Raw genomic sequence first — 25,339 nt, 5'->3', positions numbered from 1 at the left:
CAAGACACACACACACACACACACACACACACACACACACACACACACACACACACACACACACACACACACACACACACACACACACACACACACACACACACACACACACACACACACACTCACACACACACAGCAGTGGTGGCGTGAACAGGCATGCTATTTTCCAACTGATTACAGCACTCTTCCTGGGCCCTTGACAAAGCCAATATTTCCTCTCAGGCTCTCCCGTTTGACATATGCCGTACACCTTCGCTCATTCTCCACAGAACAAATGTGTAATGTCACCACATGCCTCTCGTCTGCTGCAGCACGTACTTCTTATGTAAATGTTCACGCCTGAATATGATCGCGGATTCCTTTTACAGTAACCGGCCTCGAACAGCCTCCCCCACTCCCCGCTCTGTAAGTCTATAAGTCGACACAAGTCTGACATGGAGAGCCCCGTTCCATCTGACAGCTGTGACACTCTAGCACGCGTCAATGAGACACCAGGGAGAGAAGGCTGCCCTTTTTGAACGTCTGGTAAACACGCACAGCAACCTTGGCATTGAGAGACGTTTGAAATCACCAACACTCCAACGGGTATGCAAAACACTGCAGATGCAGGCGATATACTATAAAGTATATATTTAAAAAAGGAGCAAGACCAGAGGGGGTGGGAAACGCTGGCATTGAACCCCAGCCGTATCAGACGCCACACTTTTCCTTGAGAAAATAGAGAAATAAGACAATGGGGTGTAGAAAATAAATAAAGCACTTAGCACTGCATGCTTGACAACAAGCCAAAGTCTGTTTTGTGAGTCTAAAGTCTAGACATGAAGCTATACGTGACCACGGTCGCCACTTTAATGTTTATTTATTTATTTAACTGACAGGCAATTTAAATGCAAGTGCACACGTCAAAGAACAGAGAAGACTCACTCCCAGAGTTTTGACCCTATATTGTGTGAGCACAAGATCGAGATTCTCAGGAGCAAAACGTTGCTGTCGGGTGGAAAACTCATGTGTCCAAAACTGTTACTTTTCAGGATTCAAATGAAAGAAATAACAAAAATAGCCCATCTACAAGCTCAAGCTTGTACATCGTACATGTTTGCTACTTCTGTGTGACACTGTTTAGCAGTGGTGTAAAGTAACTAAGTAAATGTACTCAAATACTGTACTTAAGTACAATTTTGAGGTATTTTTACTTTACTGGAGTAATTCCAATTTCCAGTACTTTTACTTCTACTCCACTACATCTCAGAGGCAAATATTGTACTTTTACTCCGCTACAATTATTTGAAAACTTTATCCTACACTATAATTTTAGGAATGTCAGTCATAAGTCAGTCAGTCATCAAGTCATCAGTCTTGCTTGGTTCTCCTCAGTGGCTTAAGCAATTGCTCTGTACTTGCACATGGCCATCATTAGCATATGCACACCGTGAGGGAGCCCCTTCTTCTCTTCGGTACAATTTAACATGTTTATTTGCGTTTTGCTGTAAACGACGGACATTCTGAGCTCAGCCGATGGGTCGTCATGGTTACAGCCCCCCAGCCTATGGGAGCACATGTGCTCAGTTTACTGGTGTTTTGTGTGTGTGTCCGCAACGGTGTGTGTGTGTCTTGGAACTGTATATGAGCAGGTGTTTGTGTGTCACTTTCGATCCCTGATATACTGTCACATACTTTGGGTGCTCATATCCCCAGACGGGTATGGTCTAGTTTACTGGTTACTTTGTAGATTTTCATTATTATTACAAAACAAACATTACCCACTCCAGCGCTATATTTCGGCCATTTGAAAATAGACGATCTACAAGCTCACAATGCGTCAAATTGTGAGCTTTTTCAGCTATTTCAAAAGATTTTTATACATTTAAAAACTTGTGAAACGAATATTCTGCATAATGAGTACTTTCTACTTTTGGTACTTTGAGTACATTTTGATACCAATACTTTTGTACTTTTACAAAAGTACATTTTTAATTCCGGACTTTTACTTGTAACTGAGTATTTCTACATTGCAGTATTGATACTTAAGTCAAAAAAAGTGTGTTCAAATATGGAGATCAGTTAGAGGTTCCTGCCTGACAGCAACTTAAAGCAGAGGGGGAGCAGTCTTGCTTGAGCGAAGGCCTGCAGCTGGGCTGAGTGACTGGAGGATGTCCCAGCTATCTGGTTGGCGGACAAGCCTGACAGTGGTGGGTGGGTGCGTGGCCAAGGCAGACCTGCTGGGCCCCCGACTCGAGGCAGAAGGATGGACCGCGGGGCAGCAGATAACTGTCTTGCTAGGCCGAGCACAGAGCCAGGTTTCTGCTTGTGGTACCACATAAAACGTAGGGGTTTTGTCCAATATGTTTCAGTTTATCTTGCTTATTGAGTGCAGCCAGGTGATGCATTTTACTTTACTGTACAACAACTTTCTCTGGGGGGGGGACGATAACAGCTTGAAATTGAACGTGTGTTGCTGTTTTTAACCACTCTCAACCTGGCGGCCTTATTTTGGGCTTGTAAAAGGCAAACAATTTCAAAAAAGTTCAAAGGATTTTGAAATAATTAGATTTTTATCTACAAACTCACGGTGCCTTGTGAGCTTGCAGATTGGCTATTTTTGCTATTTTTGTACAATACCGTTGTACAAAGGCTTACTATAACCGGTTAAAGGGGAATACCACTCATTTTCAACATTGAACTATGTCTTTAATACACCTTAGAGCTGTTGTGTGGAAATAAGAAAAAAGTCCCCCCCCCCTCCTATGTTGCCTAGAACTGGATAATTGATTGAGGTCATGTGATCAGTGACATACGCAGGGTGTACTTTTGGCTGAGGGGGCGGAGACAAAAGTACACCCTGAGTATATTTGTCACTGATCACATGACCTCAATCAATTATCCAGTTCTAGGCAACATAGAAGGGGGGGGAGACGTTTTTCTTATTTCCACACAACAGCTCTAAGGTGTATTAAAGACATAGTTCAATGTTGAAAATGAGTGGTATTCCCCTTTAAGCCATCACAGTGGGATTCTGTATGTTAAATGCCTGTACAATGATTTCAGTCCAGAACAGAGGTTCGGGTCAATAACATAAAATACAGCCTCTCATTTCCCAACCCAATTTCAAGAATAAAGCACAAATGTCCATTCATAAACAGTTTTTCAGAAATAATTAAAACAATAATAATAATAATAATAATAATAATAATAAAGCAATATCCCATTATTGACATGAACAGATGTAGGATAACAGATAACATCCTGATCCATGGTAAATATAGCAGTTACCCACAGGGTCAAGACACATACTGTATTATTATAGGGCTAAATTGTTTGTCTGATTTACATTTGATGTACTAGCTAGTAGTACCAACATATTTTAGCTTGGCACTCATAGTAGCGCTTACAGCATAACCACAAGTCAAGGAGTTACCACAAACTGATGAAGAATCCAATGCAAAATTAACTTAATCTGTGATTCAATGTATTGCTTTCATCCAGTGGTTTGCCCAATGAACAATATGAACAAATAACCTGTGCCAAAACTCTCCCTTCCTGAATGATTTAAATCATGTCTGTCGACCAAAATAGTGAATGCCATTATGGATATTCCATTCCAATTGCCTTGCTAAAAAAAAAAGTCATTACAGAAGGTCCCATTTTCAGATGCTGGTGCAGCCGAACAGAGAGAGGGAGAGCGAGACAGCAGTCTTTAACATCCATTCCTCAGCCTCACACAATTGGCTGACAACTACTGTACCATTTCAACCCTGTTCTCTGCTCATACAATGCAATAGGCCTATCATAATATTGTATGTGCGGTGGAGTCTCCGAGACACTCTCTCAAACCCAAAACCGACATCATGGTGTGATTTGCAGCTCTTATTCCAGACCAGCAAGGCACTGTAAGAATGGTAGAGCTGTGTGATGAATAGCCTATACATTGAAAGCACTGTCTCAAAGAGCATCCTCATAGTACCTCATAGTATAAAAACCTGTGCTTGCACAAATGCACTCAAACTTGCTTGATGGCCTGTTCATTGTGCATTAGCTTTATGTGGGGGGAAAAAAAATCACATACATTTTCAGAAGATGTGTGTGTGGGAGGGGGGGGGGGGCTTTCAGGGACAATTCCACCATGTAATGATGGGATGCTAGCCCCTGCTAGACCCTGGATACTAAAGCAGCAAAAAGGCAGGGGGTGATTCTGAAGCACCCTGCAATCAATGGGTCGCTGACAGGCTGAGGCAGGTGGCTGATCAGCCAGCATGTCAGTCTGAGTTCCGGGGCTCCGTAGCTAATCAACCCCCAAGGAGGGGGCTCCATCTGCGGGTGGGATCACTCAAGCCTTTCTCGATTACCACCCAGGGAAGGCAATCACTAGCCCATTTTCATGTGCTGTTATTCATTGCCTCTCTCTTTCCCCCCTCCCAGCATAATTTCTCACAAATCAAGGTACGCAAAATTCCAAGGAAGCATCAGATGGAGGCAATGTGTGTTAGGAAATGGTGCAATTAAAAGGGCGAAAAAAATGAATAAATTACTCGTTATAAGGAGGAATGGTGACATAAAAGAATATGTATAACATTTTTCAATCGTCTGGAATGGTTTGTAATGGCCGAATGACTTTAGTGTCTGATGACTGGGGTGGCGGGTGAGGGTGGGACAGGCCTCGACGAGAGATTCATTCAAGGCCTTTAAATCCTTTAAATGGTCATGAATGAGCTGGAAATGTGCAGGGTGGGATTGAATGGGGCTCAATTGCCAGTTTGCTCATAAGATTCTCTGATTGATCTAGAAAATTGAAATGTAATCCCCATTATACAGTGAGCAGCTGAGGCAGAGGGACCATGGGTCAAGGAAGGTGAGAGGGAGGGAGCTCTCATTGTACCCCGGCAAAAGGATTAGCCCAATGAGCCCATGTCTAACATGGGTGGCGTCTTTCGTCGAGCAGAAAGGGAGAAATACAGTACAGCGAAAGTGAATGAAATCCAAACAAAAGCTTATCTTTCACCGTGTAAAACGTCCAGAACATCAAACGAAGAGGTATTGCTCGTCTCGGGAAGACGGGGACTGGAGACTGGAGGCAGGGGGAGGGGGAGGGGGACGACAGAGGGGGAGAAAGGGAGGTCTTGGTCTATCATCACCGCACTTCTAATATGAAGTGACGCGTAAATTAATTAATAAATGAACAAACGTCTGACAGCCCGACGGCTTGATAGAGCTCCAGACTTCACAGTTACGCTAACGCCCATAATTGGAGGTAATATCGTCTTCTGGCCTCGTTTTTGAGTTTGACAGCGGCTAAGAAACTCTTTGAGTTAATTATCTGGACTGGAGAGAACACACAGACACAATGAGACGCACGCACAATGAGACGCACGCACACTGAGACGAGACGAGACACGCACACGCGCACGCGCACGCACACGCAAGCGCACGCGCACACGCACACGCACACACACACACACACACACACACACACACACACACACACACACACACATCCTGTGATCTCTGTAGTGTGCAGGACTCCACTGCTTGAGTAGAATATTGACACAGAATGTGCATTAACAACTGGAAATAAAGCATGCATGGACTGCTAATTGACCGCTAGCCTCCATCAGAAAAAGTCAGAAGAACGATTTTCTTTTATAATTTCTCTGTAGCAGAGCCAGACCGATATATTGTTTGGCCGATACACTGGCCATTATTTGACATCGATATCAGCAATTATGAAGCTGATTTGTAACCACTCTCCACCTAGCGTCCTAAAGTTTACATTTTTTTTCACAATTAGCTGATACACACACTCACCGTGTGGGTCTTGTAGATTGAGCTTGTAGATTTAATATAATCTGTTTCTAACACGGTAATTCCTGGGTCTCTTGATCCTGCTCTTACTATATTCTGTATTTCTGAACTGATTGATGTCATTCAAATTCTCTTTAATTCGCAAAGTCTTGGTTGTTAATTCAAAAAACAACAAGTGGAAAAAGAGGCAATTCAAAATAATAGATGCAAGACAGGCTCAGATGTACATTCTTCTATTTATCAAGAACGCTAACATGTTTAGGTCTTCCTTGTGTCAGTTATATCAATATCAACAGTCAATCAAAGGGTACGATTTGTAATAGGCAACAAGTATCGGGTTTTCGCTGCCACAAGCGCTTTGCGAGGCCCTTTTTGGGGAGAGAGAGAGATAAAGAGAGAGAGGGATTTATTATTATTGTCCGTCTTATCAAAAAGACAATACTTAGGTGAAGAGGAAACTTGGATGGTGTGTACTTTCCAACATCATTGCTGTCAAGGGTTCATACTGTAGCTATACTCTAGGATCTAGTCTCTACTTGAACTTTGCTTCATCTACTCTTATTGCTGTGATCTTAGCCTACTCCTGAAAAGAATATCCCAATGAAGTGATGTTTTACAATTCTTCGTTGCATAAACAGGTTTCGGTCAGGAGGGTGAGAGAGTGAGAGAGGTTCATGCCAGCAGAAAGACAGTCGTGTTGTCTCATCTCTGATTTTCTTCTGTTCTTCTAAATATCAGTAAAAACATTGGTAATCGGTGGTCTTCTAGGACTCTCCAAATTTGGGGTCGTCATCAGGCCCAAAAATGAGGCATCGGCCAGGCTCTATATCTTCAGTATGACAGATTATTCCTGGAAGAATATTACTCACTATTGACACCACTCGGACAGTGCTGAGTCGGCTCAGGCGGACTTCGCAATGTTCGGCACGGCGACTCGCTCGCCTAAGCTAGCTCGGCGGTGCCTCCCGTGACTCACGTCCGGCTGAGACGACTCGCCTCCATCGTTTTAACAGTTTTTTTTTGTCGAACCGTCAAAAACGACGAAAACTGGACTTTTCCTGGAGTGCGGAAGTCCCGAAAAGGCATATAGTGCCCCCCCCCCTTCAATTCACATGTTAACGTTTGGTCAATAAGTCACAATATGACTTTTGGGGGTGAGACAGTGTTGGAGCAGGACATGGTGGCGGTGACTCAGGAGATACAGTCACTACCCCACCCCCTCCCTCCCCCTCCCCCATTCAGGACTGTAGACTCACTCCAAAATGTTCCACCGCAGAAAATACTTTACCTCACCCCTAGCCCTCTTCCTTCTGTGTTGTTACCTATTTTTGTACATGCTCAGCTATATATGGCAGAGGTACAGGTGCAATATCTGCTAGTGCTATGTATGCTATTTAGGGTGTTTTAACATAGCCTATAGCCTTTTTAAACAAACCAAACTCAGTTCACACTTGGACACTTTCAGCCTCTGAAGTGGCTCAGACCATGACTCAGCTATTTTTCGCACATACAGTATGTGAGCACTCCAAAAGAACTGCCTCTGAAACAAACAATACACAGGCCTCCTCAGGAGGTGGTCAGAGTACATTCTGCTTCAAGTCTGCGTTGCGGTTCGCTTAACCAGTACATTGGCTAAATTCCAAAACTTTTTCCAAAGCCAGGAAGTTGTTTAAGTCCAACTTCAGAAATTGTCTACCCCGCCTCAGGAAGGAGTTCTCTGGTCGCCAAATCTTAGATTCTGAACTTTTGATTATTGAGATTGAAGTTTTATATTGTAATCAGATAAATAATTCAGTGTTTTTAATGGCACCAGTCTTTTTAAACCTGTGATCATGTTAAAGCTGAACAAACATAAACATAAGTATCTGCCTTCTCGGCACCTCCGTCCTCCAGCATGACCCAGAAATAGTTTGCGTCCCAAAGCTTAAAGGAGCTACACCATGAATTTAAAAAAGATATTTGATATTTAATATCATATGGTGTATGTCCCTCAAACCTTTTTCAAAAGGTTTGAGCCTAAATCATCACTCAGATATACTCATCCCAAGTCAATTGTCTCTGGCTTATACAGCGCTTTCAGCTGCAATACCAAAACGTCCTTTTGGGCAGGGGGGGCTACTGAGCAATTCTGTCTGTTAATACAAAAAAATATTAAAAATAATTATTAAAAAAAAGGGGGAAAAATGGAAAAATTCTGCATAAAAAGAAGCATCTAAGAAAAATACAAAATCGAAAAAAAAACACTTTGAACATTTTTGAACAATTCCACCAAGTGTTTGAGGTGCCTGTTTCACCCACTTCCGGGGGGCGGAGCCAAAATCCGAGACCGATGTATTTGTTCGTAGACCCCCACTTAGGGGGGGTAGAAAAAGTTTCGGAGCGATTCGGGCACTTTTCATTTAACATTGGGTTTGCCATCAATAATGTTTGTGACATCATAAACATTTCCATTCTGAGATCGCCTGTTCAGACACGCCCATTCTGGAAATCCATGAAATGAGAAGGAATGACTGAATTTTAAAAAAAAACATTTTTTTGGGTACAAGAGACACTGGGGACCCCAAAAAATACAAAAAACCAAGAAAAAAGTGATTTTCATGGTGTAGACCCTTTAATTTGCTTTTGGAGGAGCTGAGAGCGAGGATCAACAAGAAAACATGAAGTGTACCCTTCATGGGATCCAAAAGCTGTGTCATGCCGCAGACTTAAAAGGGATGATTTAGAGCCGCCGAAACGTTTGATCTGCTCGTATTAATAACTAATAATGCAAAAATGTAGCTTGTGCTATCCTATCTCTGAATAACAGCGATCAAAGCTGCTGAAGCAGTCTCATTCCACAGATTTTAGTTGAAAGTTTCAGTCCTACAGACTATTACAAGTTTGTTGTGGTTTGTTGCACACTGTTCATGTCTTTATTTTTATGAATAAAATGTAGCCTATTCCCCCTTTGTATTCCTCTGTTCTTTTTCACAATTTTGCACCTTTCATTATAAACATTTGAGAATGTAATATTCACTTCATTCAATAATGGTTTCATTTTACACAATCCTGCAGTTTGTTGTGTAACATGGCTGGATCTAGGAGAGAATGCATGTCAAACAGCTCAAGTCATAAGCATTATAGAGAACGCGGCATGACATCTGAGCAATAAGCTATACCTTCCGCTACCAGTGATCCAGCTGTTTAACGTCATAAGTAATTGATGTCGCTTCAAAATGACATTTCAGTGAGCGAGGAGCGTTGGTAAGTCACCAATTTAATCATAACACCATAACCATCTGGAGGATGGAGGATGGAGGAGATGAGGAGGTGGAAATGTGAGTATTAGAATTTGGCTAAGTCGACCCTGATCGATTCCTCTGTCCTTGCCTCTCCTCCTCAACTCCTCGATCGGAGGCGGCGCAAGGAAACGATGGGAGTGGAGGACGTGACGATGGAAGTTTCAGTATAGGGATTTAGTTATTGTGAACACAAAGTGCTCCAGGTTTGCTTCACCCTTTGCCATTGTATTTTAGACCTCTAGGTTTGCCATAGACCGCCTGTGCCAACCATAAAAATGAACAATAACAGAAAGATGGCCGAGACCCCATCAGAGCTGAAGTTGATAAGAAAAACAACAGAGTCCTTTGTCAAATAACTGACAATGTGAAAGCAAAAATAACATTTTCTGTTGGTCCAATTTGTGGTCCACTCTAAGGGTGTTTGCCTGTGTAGCTCTTATAAGCTTACTTTGCACTCTGCTTACTTGAACATGTATCATGTCGTTTGTTGACTAGGGTTCATGCCATTTACTCCGTTCTTGCACTTTGTAAGTCGCTCTGGATAAGTGTATAAGTAAGTAGTAAGTGTATGCTGAATACTTGAATTGTAAAATTGACATTAAGTGGACATTAATTCAGTGACATCAGCTTGCTGTCAATCATTTTAAGTGTGGCACTACTTTGGTGGTCATATTTTCTTAGGCCTATCAATCAAAGCAAACCCACACATCTCGTTACTAATGGCTAATCTATTGTGTTGTGTACATTATCAGAACATTTTATTCTGTATAGTTTAAACCAAATAAAAGCAAAGAAACATCTAGGTAAGACAGTGTAGGAGTCTCTCATAAGGTAGAAATTCAAAGCTTAGAGATGCAGTAGCAGTCTAATAATACTGAAATATGCCTGTATTTATAACCAAAAAAAGATCACCGGAAAATAGAAGAAAGGCAGCTCCCCCTCTGTACCAACAGCATGTGACCTATATATCTCCTACAGAATATTGACATTTCTAAACTGTGATGCTCTGTAAATTTCCTTAATTGACTTATACGTCTAGACGTAACTGCTGGGGAGAAGCCAATGTTTGGCCTTTCTCATGGTGCACTGGACATGGGTGGATTGACACAAAACGGCACGTTGTATTTGATTATCTATTCCTAACAAACGTACAGATAATTGCAAGTGTTCACCATTTGCTAAAGCTATACATTCTGGAGAGATTGTATCCACAATACTGTACATCTCTGAGGTTGTTTATTGTTTGAGCATTTCTCTCCAAGAGAGGAGATATCTTGTTAATTCAATATTTTGTTACAATAATTTGTACTCATTTGTATTCCTACAAACAAAACTCACTGTACTAGAAAGACAGTTTGAAGTTTATATATTACCGGACATAACCCATACTGAGGATTCGGCACATGCTTCATTTATTATTTAATAATGCTTATTTATTTATTTTATATGTCTTTGGGAGGACATAACCAGAATGGATTTACATCTAGGAACAAAATGCAACACCTAAAATGGATTTGATGAAAGATGCATTATGCTGAGGGGCATATGCAAGTCATTTGAAATAACATGTGTATAATGTGTACAACTAGACATATTAGATTAAATTAGATTATCCTACATTGATGTTTTGTGTGCTTTAATAATGTCTGAAACTATACTAGTACTATTATACATCAGTTTCTGCTGCTTCTGCAGTATTTCTTGGCCAGGCAAGAAGAGATTTAAAACCTCAGGATGACTGGTTAAATAAGCACATATAAACAAACACATACCTGAGTCTAATTTAGGGACAGAAGGCATAATAAATAAGTGATGTTATAGGAGGTATAGCCTTCAACCACAAATAACTAAATAATAATAATAATGACAATAAAGGAACATAAAAACTGCCATGGAAACGAAAGACGAGCAACACATACTTAAGCATTTGTGATGGAAAAACATGATTTGGTTACCAAAGAACCAGCAGTCTAATACTTCATTAACTCTCTGTGATAGAGAATTGATTTGGAACATCTACCCGCTGCTTAGACGATGGACTAATCAAACACTGGGGTCATTATCATCCCTGTCAATCACGTTCATGTTTGCCATTGACACGTGAGCTTCCACAAACCCCATGTGAAGGGCTATAACATGAAGGATATTGCAACCTTTCTGTCAGTACGGTGGCAGCCATACAGTATGTAAGAATCTCCCTTGATTTATGGATTGAACCTGAATCTGACCAAAGAAGTGCTGCCGCCAATTCTTCCTGGAAAATTACAATAGATTTTTTTTTGTAGCATAAAGCTCTGTCATTGAGCAGTTAGTTTGCAGACTATTTGTTATGATTATAGATAGCTGAAAAGGGGGACTGCTCATAGGGGACCTCCCATTAGTCTCAATAGTCCAACAAACGTTAGGTTAGTGTGAGGTTAGGGTTAGGGAATGGGGCCAGTCGGAGCAACAGGACGTCGGAATAATGGGCCGTCGGACTAATGACATGGCACTGCTGAAAAGAGAAAAATGGAAATGATGTCATTATCTATTAACCTTCATTCCATTTAAAACACAGATAATGTTCTTTATCAACATAACACACATGCAGTTTACGAGCAAATCTTTGTGCTGTTGCAGCTTTCTCGATCACAACCGATTCAACAGTGACAGGCCTTTAAAATTACCAAAAGGGCAAAAGTATTCTGAAGCCAAATGATTTCACATTGTCGCTGATTAGAGCATGAATGCATAATCGTTGGGTTAGCTGGTCCTTTCTACACAGTGGAAACCCTGGTTTTCCCTCGGAAAGGAAATATTAACTTAAAAGCTTTGTATTCTAAACCCCTGTTGAGTTTCACTCTTAATCTAATGGCCTGGTCTCCATATGTAAATGAAAGGCGTTGCTGATAAAAAAGAGATGACTAGGAAATTACAAGGCAGTGGAAAACATTTCCAGGAAGACAGACAACTGTTTAACTTTATTTGGATATAGGGCTGGGTGATATGGACAAAGTCAAATATGTTGACCAAATGATATTGTAGGGATGATTATTAGGGTTTTCACAATAAATATTGATAAATAATCATCATTAATGCCTATATAATAACTAAGTGGGTAAAGGCAAATAATAGAACAGCTATAGAACAGGCAGGTAAGTTTAGAAGATTACATAACTTTACTGTAATGCAGCCTGTAAAACTAGGATATCCCAAATCCCAGACAATAGTCTAATATCACAATATCAATATAAGATTAATATATTGCCCATGCAGCCCTGTTTGAATGCTGTTTGCCTGTAGGCTTTATCCATAATGAGACGGTTGGCTTCATTCACTGCATTACTGGCGTGAGTTGTGCTACATGCGTGACACAGTTGCTGTGTCCAAGGCTCGTTATGTACCTACAATGTTAATTTATATACATTTTCTGTCACACTACGGTCAATCTGGGAACCCTTTAGAAAAAGGGGGATTCCCCCCCCCCCTCCAATACAAGACTTGTATTGGATTATGCTGCACAAGGTGAATGGAGTAATTTCATGGTATTTTATTTATTTTATCTTTTAAAGTCCTTGACTTTAAAAGTCTTCAAGTCTTCAGTTCAGTTGTTTTGGAGAAAGCTGCTGAGATGTTTTGCTAGCAAACTCCTTTTGAATTATGTGGACAAAGACACATTTTCATTTTCTGTGGTGAACTATTCCGTTCTCTCATGCATTCCATTTAAAGCTGGAGTAAATGTGCAGCAGTATTTCGCCAAGCATGCAGTGGAAAGTGGGACTTCTACAATGGATACTTCTACTGTCTGCACACTAAATAGCCTAATTTATACATACCATTATCTCACTAATAGCTCCACTCAATTCTAGAGCTACCCAAGCTATGCACTATCCAACTCTCCCTTCTCAACTGCATCCACGAGAACCTCCATCTTGCAGTCCATATATCCGAACCTGATTCTATGCAGACAAGTTGTCTGTAGATGATTCACAGTGTCCACTCTGTGGTTTTGCCACGGTGCTCCCAGGAGGACAGTTTGGACGGCAGATCGACAGAAAGTAAAAGATTCAGTCAGTCAAGGCGGACCATCCCCGGCTCCTCCTGTCTGCACACAGCAGGAAGTGCTGTGTGGAATCTTCTGGGTATTGGCTGTGTTAAATAAATTGACGGTGGCTCACTGCCTGCCTGTATCTATCAGCGCAGGGATAAGCACACTGGGGTGGAGAGTTTCTCCACAGCTGCCATGCCGTGTAGTGTGTAGCTCTTATTGCTAGGATAAGAACAAAACAAAGCAAAACAAAACAAAAAGAGGAGCGAGGCAGAATGTACATGCCATGGTGCAATCCTTAATGTTAATGTATCCATTTGTACTGTAATACTGATTGTACAAATGTAACAAAATGGACCCCTAGGGTCCATTCTGTTACATTTGTACACTCTCAGAGTTAAATCAACACTGAGTAGTGGAAATGACCCCCGATATGTCCTGGTGATAGTCATTCATTTGCAGCGGTTGTAGCCTGTGGATGTTTGTCTCATCTGGTCCTTCTCATTGTCTCTATGGGGAGGGAGGTGGGTATTCTCTCGTCCACTCCCTCACTGTAGATTAGTAACTCCTGCTCTACCCCTGCACCCTGGGACTCTGAGCTAGGTCCCCTTATATAACCCCTTGGCACGCATACATGGAGAAGCCTGCACACCAAAAAATAGACTCCGACACGTACACATCGACAGTGTCTCACTCACACTCTCTCTCTCTCTCTCACACACACACACACACACACACACACACACACACACACACACACACACACACACACACACACACACACACACACACACACACACACACACACACACACACACACACACACACACACACACACACACACACACTCCTTACAGTCACCGAGCACGACCGAGACCTGACATTTCCAGTGCGCCTATAACAATGAGAGCTTGATTAAAAAAGGGCAGAATGAATTGGTCCCACCCCTCTGCTCATTGTCTGGGGCCGAGACTAAATAGGTTTTAAACCTGTGCATGGCCACTGATACCTAGTGTCAAATTCCTGATGACTATACAGCAGTGAGAAGAAAAGGTCTCGCTATTGTAATGCATGTGTGCAACTGCATGTAACAGCAGTGTCAAAGGTGCCGAAGTTTACACACAGTGTCTGGGGATAGATAAGGATGAGGTCTTGCGGATGGCAAGACTAACACTGCTCCCTTGAACGCCATGGTGTTTGAAAGGTGCAGGAATAGAGCTCTGTTTTATCTTGTTTAGGGCAACACACAAAAGGCTCGCAGCGTGGCGGGTTTTTAAAATTGGGATCAAAAGGTTCAAGCTAATTAACAAGCTAAATAAGAGTCCCCCAAGCTTCATCTACACAACCACACTCCCTCTTTCTCTCACTCGCTTTCTTTCTTGCTTTCTTTCTCTCTCTCTCTCTCTCTCCCCCTCACTGCAACACTTTGTGTGCATTTTTGTGTATCTACTCTGTCATATACGTTATGTATATCTGGAAAAGCAAATCCCCCCCCTGCTGAAACGTAACAAATACCCGCCAAATTACCTCCAACAAGATCATTCTAATTAACTATTTATAGCGTGACCGGGGAAGTAAAATGAGCTGTGATCGCGCGTTCCCTTTTCCAACTGTTTTCATGTTATTTGACTTTTCCAGCAGAGCCCCGAGGAGCCTGAGATGGGAGAGTCAAATGGAAAGGACAAGGGCACATAATAAAGACAAATGGCTAGAGCATGAAATTTGATTCAGTGCCTTGGTACAGAAACATTCGTGGGGAAATAGCTAACATTGACAAGTCATGAATTTCAAAACACTGTCAAATCCAGGAAAGCACACATCCTGCTATAATGACATTGAGTCCCCAGGGGCCCAGGGGGCACTCACACACAGATTGCGGACCCAATCAATCAAGCTGTTGTTCTCAGAGACTTTTCTTTTTTTAAAGTTATGCAGTGCTATAAAAACTGCCAGGCACCATACCGACTGAGACAGTTATGAAGAACAACTGCTGCTGCTCAATAGCCTAAAATTAATACTGTATCTGCAAATCAAATTCCTACTGTAGGAAAGATTGACTGTGACAGAAAGTTGTTGCCTCACTGGGATTCACTAGAATAGAAAAATGCAAAATATGACAACCACCACCTTATTTATTCAAATGTTTATCAGAAGCATATGCTTACAGCAGACCTTTTCGCTGTAGAGCACACACTTTGTAGTATGATGTGAAAACACCATCTGGTGTGCGAGCGGTCGCTAGGCTAAACTAGCTTGGGTTATATACAGGACCTGCTGTGTCATAGGATTATCTTGCCGGTTGGTAGATCCTTTCTATTAGCCCCTAGTGGCTTGGATTAGCGGATGATCATTATTATGTGTGACTGAACAAGGAGCTAAGTACCTGTGCTTTCCCTTGTACAGTAAAGTCTTATTAGTGTTAGTAATCAAGTGCATTATGAGCAGACATTATGGCGCATTATACATTTATCGCGCTTTGCCTTGGCTTCATTTTACACATTAATTATAGCAGTGGTTCTCAATGTGGGGTCCAGGGACCCCCAGGGGTCCTTGAGGGGGTTCCAGGGGGTCCGCAGCAAAATGAGTTAATATGATATCAAAATCAGTTGAACAAATCACTTTTTGGCCATAACTAGACAGTATTTTGTCAAAGCTGAAGCATGTACTGTATTTTTTTTACAAAAAGAGCGTTGCTCCTTCCTTTTGTGTATAAACAGGATGACAGGCAAGTACAGAAAATGGCACGTACAGAGACAGGCCCTCTGCAGAACCAAACGAACATCTGCCGTTCCTCATCAGCTAGATTGAAGCTAATGACGAGCGGCGAGTGTGCTGACAGAGAGAATGGAATTGGATTGTGTACAAGAGCCCCAGTGAGACCAGACATATGTTTTGGAAAACGTTAGCGGATGGAGTATGGGTTTGTATGGCTGTGTGCACATGTCTGTGCGTGCGTGCGTGCGTGCGTGCGTGCGTGCGTGCGTGCGTGCGTGCGTGCGTGCGTGCGTGCGTGCGTGCGTGCGTACGTACGTACACACGCGAGCACATGCCCTTGTATGTGTGTATCTCGTGTGTGTGTGTGTGTGTGTGCGTGTGCGTGTGCGTGTGCGTGTGCGTGTGCGTGTGCGTGTGTGTGTGTGTGTGTGTGTGTGTGTTGTCTTCAAGATATTTTAAGACATGAATGTAAACTGGAAAGCACTGAGCTCCTGGACTAAAAGGGCAACATTAAGCAACACTACTCTTTCCTTCCAGTCTGCTCTATGCCTACATGTTTATACAACTGGATGAAGGGGAGTGTGTTAGCACAGGTAAAACAACCACTGTTTCCTTCCCCCTTCAATCTCTGCTTCCTCTAACAGAGATAATGGAATTACACATCAAAGAAGTCTCTCCCTGGATCCAATTCTTCTGCGACCTCTCCCAGGCTTTGTTCATATTCACCACGACAACTCCCCAGCCTCGAGCCCCTATCCGACAGGCTTCTTCTCCCTGCTTGCTGCTAGCGTCTGGGGATAGATTAAATTTAGATGAAAATGAAATATTCATCTCTACTCAGCAACTGATGTTCATCTTAATATGATACAACTCTTAATGTAGCACCTCCCCGTTGTTGTCTTTCATTGCAACACTTGTAGACCATCTCCCCCGGCCACTGGGTTTGACCTTCTTAGAATTACGGCATCGTCGTGGTCCTGAAATATTTCTGTCATTTTAGATGACAGACATTTGCACAAACCCAGACGAGGTTGATCTCAGGGAGTGTGCAACTTGGGAGTGCACTCATTCCAGTTTGCTGCGAGAGCTAATCACGTCTCTCCCTCTCCCTCTCAACCTCCTTCCATCTCTCTCTCTCTAGCCTTCTCTCTAGCCTTCTCTCTCTCTCTCTCTCTCTGTCTCTCTCTCTCTAGCCTTCTCTCTCTCTCTCTCCCTCTCCCCATCTCCATCCCTAGTGATGTTGCAGGGTTGAAGGCAGCTCTCTGATGTGGGTCTGTGTGTCTTCAACACAGCAGTGAGCGCGGGCCGATTCCTCTTACTGAAGCCTCCAAGAGTTCACATCTCGCCCAGCTATCAGTACCTCACAGCTGAGGGCTTACTCTGAAACAATAGGCCAGTGGTTTTCAAAGCGGGGGCCAGGGCCGCCAGGAGGCTTCAGGGGGGGGGCAATAGGAAAGGAGAGGAAAACAAAAATCATTGGGGAACAAAATCCAATCAAATTCAATTCATGACATTATGGTGCCTGTTTAAACAATGTAATCATGGCATCCCTGTTTTGGGCATGTCATTAATGTCAAAATCTTATATTAATCCAACATTTTCATTGTGCTTCTAGATTGTCTATTTTCATTATATTCATAATTGTTTTTAAATAAAAACATTTCACAATGGGTGTGGGTGTGGGTGTGGGGGGAATGGGGGTGACAGCCAGAAGCTATGGCTATGTGGGGGTCCTTGGTATAGAAATGTTTGGGAAACCCTGCGATAGCCTATTTCACCCCCCGCACCCACCCACTACAAAAGCTTTTTAGGAGACTGAATGAGAATGTTGTGACCAGCTATTACAAACTGAGGAGTGAGGAGAATGAAACAACTTGAAAATATGATTGATGAACAGCCACTGATTGAGTGTTTTAAATTATTAGCTAAAATAAATAAATAAATAAATCTCTAACAGGCAGAGAATACCATCACAGGGAAAGGGACAAGAAACGATAGATTCGTTTCATCATTTCACAGATGGCAGAGAGACATAGCATAACTATCGGCTGTTATGAATATTTCAATGTTTGAATATATTAATATTCAAATAAAGAACTTAGATGAAATGTCATCACTGTACTGTATTGTACTGTACTGTGTGTGATAGCACCTCGCTGTCTGGATAGCAATTTTGCATTATTTCTGGATTGTCATGTCCTCCAGTCCTCACACATAGAAAGTGACTTTACATGGCTGCGTGATGCTAAAAAGTACTCTGTGAGATTGTCTTGATTGCATTCCAACTGTCGTGCTGTAATTGTAACAAATAATGGAGTAGTACTGTTAAGAATAGTAACCCAATCTAGAAGCTGAATTGCTTTATCTTTTCATTTGGGAGTTTTCAGGTTCATTTCACAGCAATATCATTCAGTTCCTTTCTGGTGGAGTAGAAAGCAACGCGTAGAGGGGATGGTAATGAAATCTGCCAATAAAAAGCCATCCACAGGGAGTATGCAGAACATAGAGTTGATAGTCACTCTTACTGTTTATTGTAACTGTTCCCAACGCTGTTGGGAAGAAAACTTGTATCTCCATATTTCACCTTTTTTCATAAATGAATGCCCTTCTATATATGATTTTGTCACATGACAGTGTCATGCCAAAGTAGCAAAAATAACTGAAATCATAGGCAGATTTTTCAGTACATTTCTGTATGAAGCCCTACAAAGCAATGGTCTAAATACAGGGATCACAATGAACCTATACTCACACTCATGTGAGTGAAAGCCAAATCAGAGCACTTGAGCACACCAGTAAGTATTTTTAATAATATAACAGCATTATCTGCTGAAATGGCTCAGAGAAATGACAGCGCGTTTTCAAACATCTCTCCTTAAACCATCAAGGGAAAATAAAGGTGTGAAAAGAGGATAGTTAAGAGGGAAAACCACAGCGGGTGGGTGGATACAAGTGCAGTTGGAATAGTCCTTTTTTTCTCCCTCTGAAACTCAAGCTTGCAGAATAGGTCTGATCGACCATCTGGCCTCAACTTGGAGCGGTGCACTGTAAAATCACTAAAATCAACTCCACCTTGGATACCCACCATTACCCAGATGGTGTACTTGGAGAACTGCTTTTAGGATACCTAAACCGAGTGCAGTCCCACAGCACAGACGAAACACAAGAGCATCCTGCTGAACTAAAGCCACCGCCCACATCAGTGATTGTTACTGGTTTGTTTGAGCTGGTAAGCAAGTGTAAAGGTTTTACATTGGGCAAAACACTGCACTGACTATGAGGGAGCCCTCTGCTGGAGTCAACATTATTGCTGTGACACGGAGCACATGCGCACACACGCGCACACGTGCACACACACACACACACGCACACACAAGCGCACACTCGCACGCACACGCACGCACGCACGCACGCACGCGCACGCACACACACACACACACACACACACACACACACACACACACACACACACACACACACACACACAGTACCTGGAGTACCAGGTTGGAAGAAAATACATTATTTAAATAATACAAATTAAACAAATAGATACATAAACATATCCACTGAATACATACATACAAAAATAGGTATAGCTGTACAAATCAATAGAATATGCCTCCTAATTTAACACATTGTTGGTGACAATTGGCACTCACACAAATTAAGGTTGTACACTACTTGCAAGGCACTTTCATATAGGCTATGAGCATTATTTACATGCTTACAGGAAATTGAATTTGAAATTATTTTTTTCAATCCAATCCATATCGATATTTTAAATTCTAAGATGATTCACGCATTATTGCATCCCTGTGAGTCCACTTCTCAGCTACACAGGACAAATGGTGCAAAAACATTTTTACACAAAAAGGGCTCTTGTGCATACACAAATATTGTGCTTTTTCGAAGATCATATGCACATGTATTCCTCAGTGGGCCTTTGAATTTGTTTGTGCAAGAGATCAAGGCAAATCCAGCAGCCTGCTCTAACATGTCCCTCTCCGCAGTCAGTTGTCAAAAAGACAAATCTTAAGAACACATAAATCTGACTAACCTGTACTGCACCAAAAGACAGTTTCTTAAAAAAAGCAGTGACTGTAGAATATTTCAAGGTAAATGTGTCTCAGCATTCTGCCATTTTCAAAACTAAAGCCTGTCAAACTCTGTCTCATGTCTTCATTGCTGCTGTACGAAAAAGAAAAGATGTCCCTTCGACTAAAACCTTTCAGTTTACATCACTGCAAAACAAAGCATGGTGACATTTATGCAGTTCCTAAGACATCACCAAAGGTCAGAGAAGTCATAGCTTTTTCAGAGTGAAGCAGTCAATCACAGGGTGATGTGCGATAGAGAAGAGAACTACAACTACATATTTTTCTTGACATTTCTCTTGTATTGCATATAGCCTATTAGAGGTATTGATGCAGGCTGTAAAGATAATACAATAAATAGTGGTTTATTCAGCAGAAATCTAATACATTTTAATTTAATCAATGCCTTTTCAATTACCATCTCCTGGCCTTGACAGTATGTCCTAATGATGAAGAGTACAAAATGTCAGTGGGAACTGGGATGCTCCTGATCTTAAGTGAAAGAAGCAGCTGGCTGGTCCATTCCCCTCTGAATAATTTTGTGAATGAAGAATATTCACTAGACTAGGTCCTTATTTTCAAATAATATAAGACATCTCCCCAGCTGTAGCCTATACTTTGGGATTTGTACGGGTGTATGTTAATGTGGGCCAATGCCATTGTGAGTAATTGTCCTGCATGGCACCCTGCCAAATGTCAAAAACGATTTGCCTCGAGACAAAAACGTATTGATCCTAATTCTGCTCCTGTCTCCCAGTGGCACCAAATGTTTCAACGCATCGTCAGGCTACGAATGACAATTCTCACATTGTTCTCTCACGCAGTTATTTGAAGGAGAAAAAAAAAAGACAGAATCTACCGACCACGTGTTTATTTTTCACATGAGAGAGAAACGGCTGTTAAAAAAAAGGATGCAGAAAGTGGTCACAAGTGACCCTGTTGATTGCATCTGTGCGTTTTGACAGCAATTGTTATACTTTATCTCACTTTTACATTACTTTATCCTATTTCTGCGGATGCTGTCCTGTTTGTCCGCATGGAAAATGACACATTTGTAACATTTAAGAACTTTCTGAAGGTCGCTGATCCGTTCCTGTGCCTGTTAATTGCGGTTTTAATGCTGATTTAAAAGAACATAGGCCTGCAGGCTACTCTCGAGAGATATAGCCTAATAAGCCTAATATAGTCCTAGTGTGTTGGTTGTATACAAACGAAACGGCAGTATATTTAGTCAAATAGACAAATGGTTGACTGAAAATGGAAAGCAACAATAATGCAGAGGTCAAATTAAAACACCTGTATTTCACACATCTGAGTGGAGCTCATTGACTAAAGAAATTACTATAACACATGTGCATCTTAATCTTGATTCCCACTCACGTGAAATACTAATTATGCGCAAAGTGGTAATGGAATATTGAAATTTGTACCAGTCATTCCCGCGCCGCACACGTACGGGGACTATATTGCAGAAGAATGGGATGCAACTTTAAAGAACAATCGTACAATGTGTGTGTAAATGTGAATAACTTACCTATTCGAATAACATTAGGCATCCCATAAGAGTACTGAATCCAAAAGAGACACGCAATGAGCGATGTCCAGTATTCCAAAATTGAACTCCGCGGAGACAACAACCAAGTGGTGTTTCGCATGATTGTAAAGTCGTGGGATCCACTTTTTTAAAATTCCAAAGACGATTCAGAACTGCTCATCAAATTTGATTTCGTCGGATGTCATATGTGGATTTTGGAGTCAGCTGCGACAAATTTGCTCTCATTGTACTTGGTGCAACATTCTCTCCCCCAGTGTTTTTTTTCTCTCTTTTTTTTTTCTCTCTCACTGACAGTCAAGTCTTTTAAAACGGCTCGATCAGGATGAAGCTCCAGTCCCGTCACAAGCGGATCACTGATACACCTGCGAACGATCAGACCCGCAGGAGTCCCAGCGTCTCCTCCTCCTATACCCGTCGATGCTATCTGTGCACCACCACAACAACCCGTTCCGTACCCACTGTGGAGAGGAACTGCGCCTGCGGAACTTTGGCGATCACCTCGAAGCGTTATACAGTTGCCCCCAAAAAGACACGTTTACACAATAAATGCCAGAGAATGCATGCCTGAACTTAATGCTTTCACACGCTCAAATCATCATGTGCGTAATGCAAGTTTTGTTAAAACAATCAGCCCCGGTAACGAAAGCTGCTCCCGTCGCAGATCAGATGCTTGGAGAAGATAAATCGTTCTCTCTCTGCTATAGCGCACGGCAATGGCACGGAGCTGTTTGTTGCAGAATGCTCAAACCTGCTCCAGTGTGGGTCTTTGTCGGATTATTATTCAATCTAGAGATATTGGAGATTGCGGTAGGTCCAGTCCAGAGCAATATGAGTACGACCCTCACCCCTTCTTCACCACGGTGCCACTAGAGGCAGAGGCACGCGTCGTTACGCATCGTTGACAGCTGTCCAAGAAGGAGTTAGACCAGTGGTTTTCAACCGTTTTTCATATCAAGGTCCATTATTTCTTCGGCATTTGAGCCACGGAACCACCATTTGATGACATTGATTTAGCCCCTCAGACCCAAGACTTGTTGTTGGATGAGATTTTGTCCACAATTCCATGCTGTGTTTATGTGGTACGGTACCATAGGAGAGATATGGCACTGACAGGTTGATCAAAATAACAAATCCTCTACATTATCTAATTGTGTAGACTTCTTGTGAATTAAGTAATTAATGCATTATGTTTAACAATAATTTAAGCGTAAAATGAAAGCAGCATAAAATTAAGCGTAAATCAAACCAAATGGTCCATTTGGTTTCATTTTACACTCTCAGTCTCAAGTTAAAGATCTATAAGGGTCTATAAGGGTCCATCTCCATCATTAAGCCTCAGGGATCACTAGTTGAGAACCACTGAGTTAGACCAACTGAGTCCTGCTTTTAGTTTCTAGTCTGAGCTGCTTATTGCTGTAAGATGTTATCCCCCCCCCCCCCCCCATTCTTTCATTTAGACTGTAAAATGCATGATTTAAGATTCTTAAGGAAAATCGTGCAATTGCGTTTAGTAATGTTTTATTTAAATCCCTGTGCTGCAAAGTATCACGCAGTTTATCAGTTCACTACTAAACAACAGGGGGAAAAATATATATATAAACTGCAGGTAGCCTACCAGGCTCTCAATAGAATTAATTATTTCCAAGGGGGGAATAAGAGTCAGCTGGGGCTTGGCTTGGGTCACTGACAAAACAGGCTTCCGATTATTGGGGGTGTTTTGTCTGTGTCAGTGAATGCATGCATTAAGACCTCCTAACTGTATCATACCATGTAGGCTATGGTGTGTTTTCCTCTGGTACAGTTCCCCCACCACTGCAGTGAAAGTGGTGAGTGGAAATATGGAATCATTTAACAATAGAATTCATTTTGTGCATTTTGTGCCATTTTGTGTTTCATAAAAAGCCATTATGAATTCTGCAAGTTATGAATTCTAGTAGGCTAATGTATTATATATCCATTTTAGTTCCCTTAGCATAATAACATGTGACTTTAATGTATCCTGATATATTTTTCATTGCAATTGTATTGACATAACATTCACTACTGAAACAGATATGTGAGAAAGTAGGCTATTCTGGAAAAGACTATTCCCCAAATATCTACAACTTTAAAATATGTATTTTAATTAGTGAGGATTTGGAATCATTAAACATTTTGTATTCCTTGTAAGGCTATAATTATTTGTTGTTAATGAGCACAGATCAATGCCGCTGAGACAGTGTCGTGGCTCATTGGTTTTATTTTCCTATTTGGAATGAGAAAGACAAAAAAGAAAAACACACACTGTGTGTATCAGGGGGCATGCAAGCAAGAACAAGACAAACTGACTGCCACTGCATATTCATGTCTCCCAGAGCAGATTTATGGCCTCTTGGCACAATGTAAGGACTATCAACTTGAGTTATGTGGCCCGGCTCTCGCATTATCGAGATTCATTGACTTGCTGCTCTTTCAAATACAAAATGTACACAGCTCTAGCAAACAAGACGTTGGGGGTATATATGGGTGCCCTCTATACAGAGACTGGGTGACTGTGCTCTCAATCACTTGGGCTAATCTATGGGTCAGTGAAGCTGATCAATGTCTAGAGCAGGTGAGTCACAGTATAGTCATTGTATCACACAGAGAGATACACAGAAAAATCCTCAGTGTTAAAGCTGCAATCCACACACAGGGACTCAAAGGTTTCATGTCCTATCTGGGATTCAAACCCATGGTCTCCCTTGTGGGAGACCAAACTTCTCTACCACATATTTGTATGACATGGGGAGATATTGCACTTATGACTTTCAGGCAGTACTACTTGTCAACCAGTAGATGTCCTACCCGAGACCAGAGTCTATTTTGTCAGTGGAAGAGTAAGGAGATCACCTCCAACCACTGCAGATGTAGCCTATATTGTATTAACATGCTCTACATTATTAATTGGTGTTATTTTTTTAAATACGTTTCAGATAGGAACTTTAATTGAACTCAGGGTTTACAAATCAGTGGGTCCATTTGGCTCCATTTGTACACTCTCAGATTTAAATTAGAGTCGAATTAATACCCGGGAATTTACAGTGTACACTGGACAGTCACAGAAGCACTACAATTTGGGATGCTTGTGAATCAAAGTGGGTCTGAATTGTTTGTGCGTCTAAGTGCTATACTTTATAGATGTGTTTGGTTATTTTACACCCCTATATCTAGCATTTTAAATGATGCAGTGAGGGCGGTTAAACTCACATGTTAACATTTATATGTACAGTAAACCGTAATATCCAAGACAAGTACAAATGGGAGATTTGAACCACTAGTGGGAGCAACAATGTGCAAATCTCTCTTTGTGCATTATTGGCAGGATTGTCAAAAATGTATCAGCTGAATAAAAGGAGCAGTTGTAACTCGCAGTTACTTTTTGCCTGTAAACAAAAAAAAGCATGATTAATGTGAGAGCGTATAGAATATGATCTGGACTATAATAATTTAGGTAGGTAAGTAGGTATTTTATTCATTCAGAGGTAAAGTTAAGGTGTTACATCAAAACAACAAAGAAGAAATAGATGTCTAAAAAAACGTATAATACAGTACTAAAATGGTATCATAAAATACAACCAATTAAAATGTTTACAAGCTGTATTTTTGTGTATTGTGTTGCTTAGATCATTCCAAAAACATCTAATTGATTTCCAAATATAAGATTAACTGGACTGTCCACTGTATGAGATTATTATGTTATTAATACCCTACTTCCCCAGGAGAGAAACAAAAAAAGCCTGTCACAATGATAAGTTTTGATTGATTGAATACTGTATTAACAGTTTGCAAAAAGTACAGAGGTACAGTTATACAATAATGCTAAAAGGATAACACAAAAAGCGCTGAGGGC

The 25,339-nt window shown here is 41.4% G+C and overlaps 1 protein-coding gene across 1 annotated transcript in view; it reads right to left on the bottom strand.

Moving 5' to 3' along the window:
* The window catches only part of grik3 (glutamate ionotropic receptor kainate type subunit 3), a gene marked incomplete at its 5' end in the record, with an annotated part of 143,891 nt that extends 122,323 nt beyond the window's left edge, over positions 1–21,568 (bottom strand). The window contains one exon of the mRNA XM_080426724.1: positions 21,448–21,568. Within this exon, the coding sequence (XP_080282850.1) occupies positions 21,448–21,568 (121 nt within the window). The remainder of the gene's footprint in view (positions 1–21,447) is intronic.
* Positions 21,569–25,339: the final 3,771 nt, after the last annotated feature.

Source organism: Gymnoscopelus braueri (genome assembly GCF_963280865.1).
Source record: "Gymnoscopelus braueri genome assembly, chromosome: 4".
Classification (NCBI taxonomy): Eukaryota; Metazoa; Chordata; class Actinopteri; order Myctophiformes; family Myctophidae; genus Gymnoscopelus; species Gymnoscopelus braueri.
Note: the sequence above shows the minus strand (reverse complement) of the source record. Positions and strands in the feature narration are given on the sequence as shown.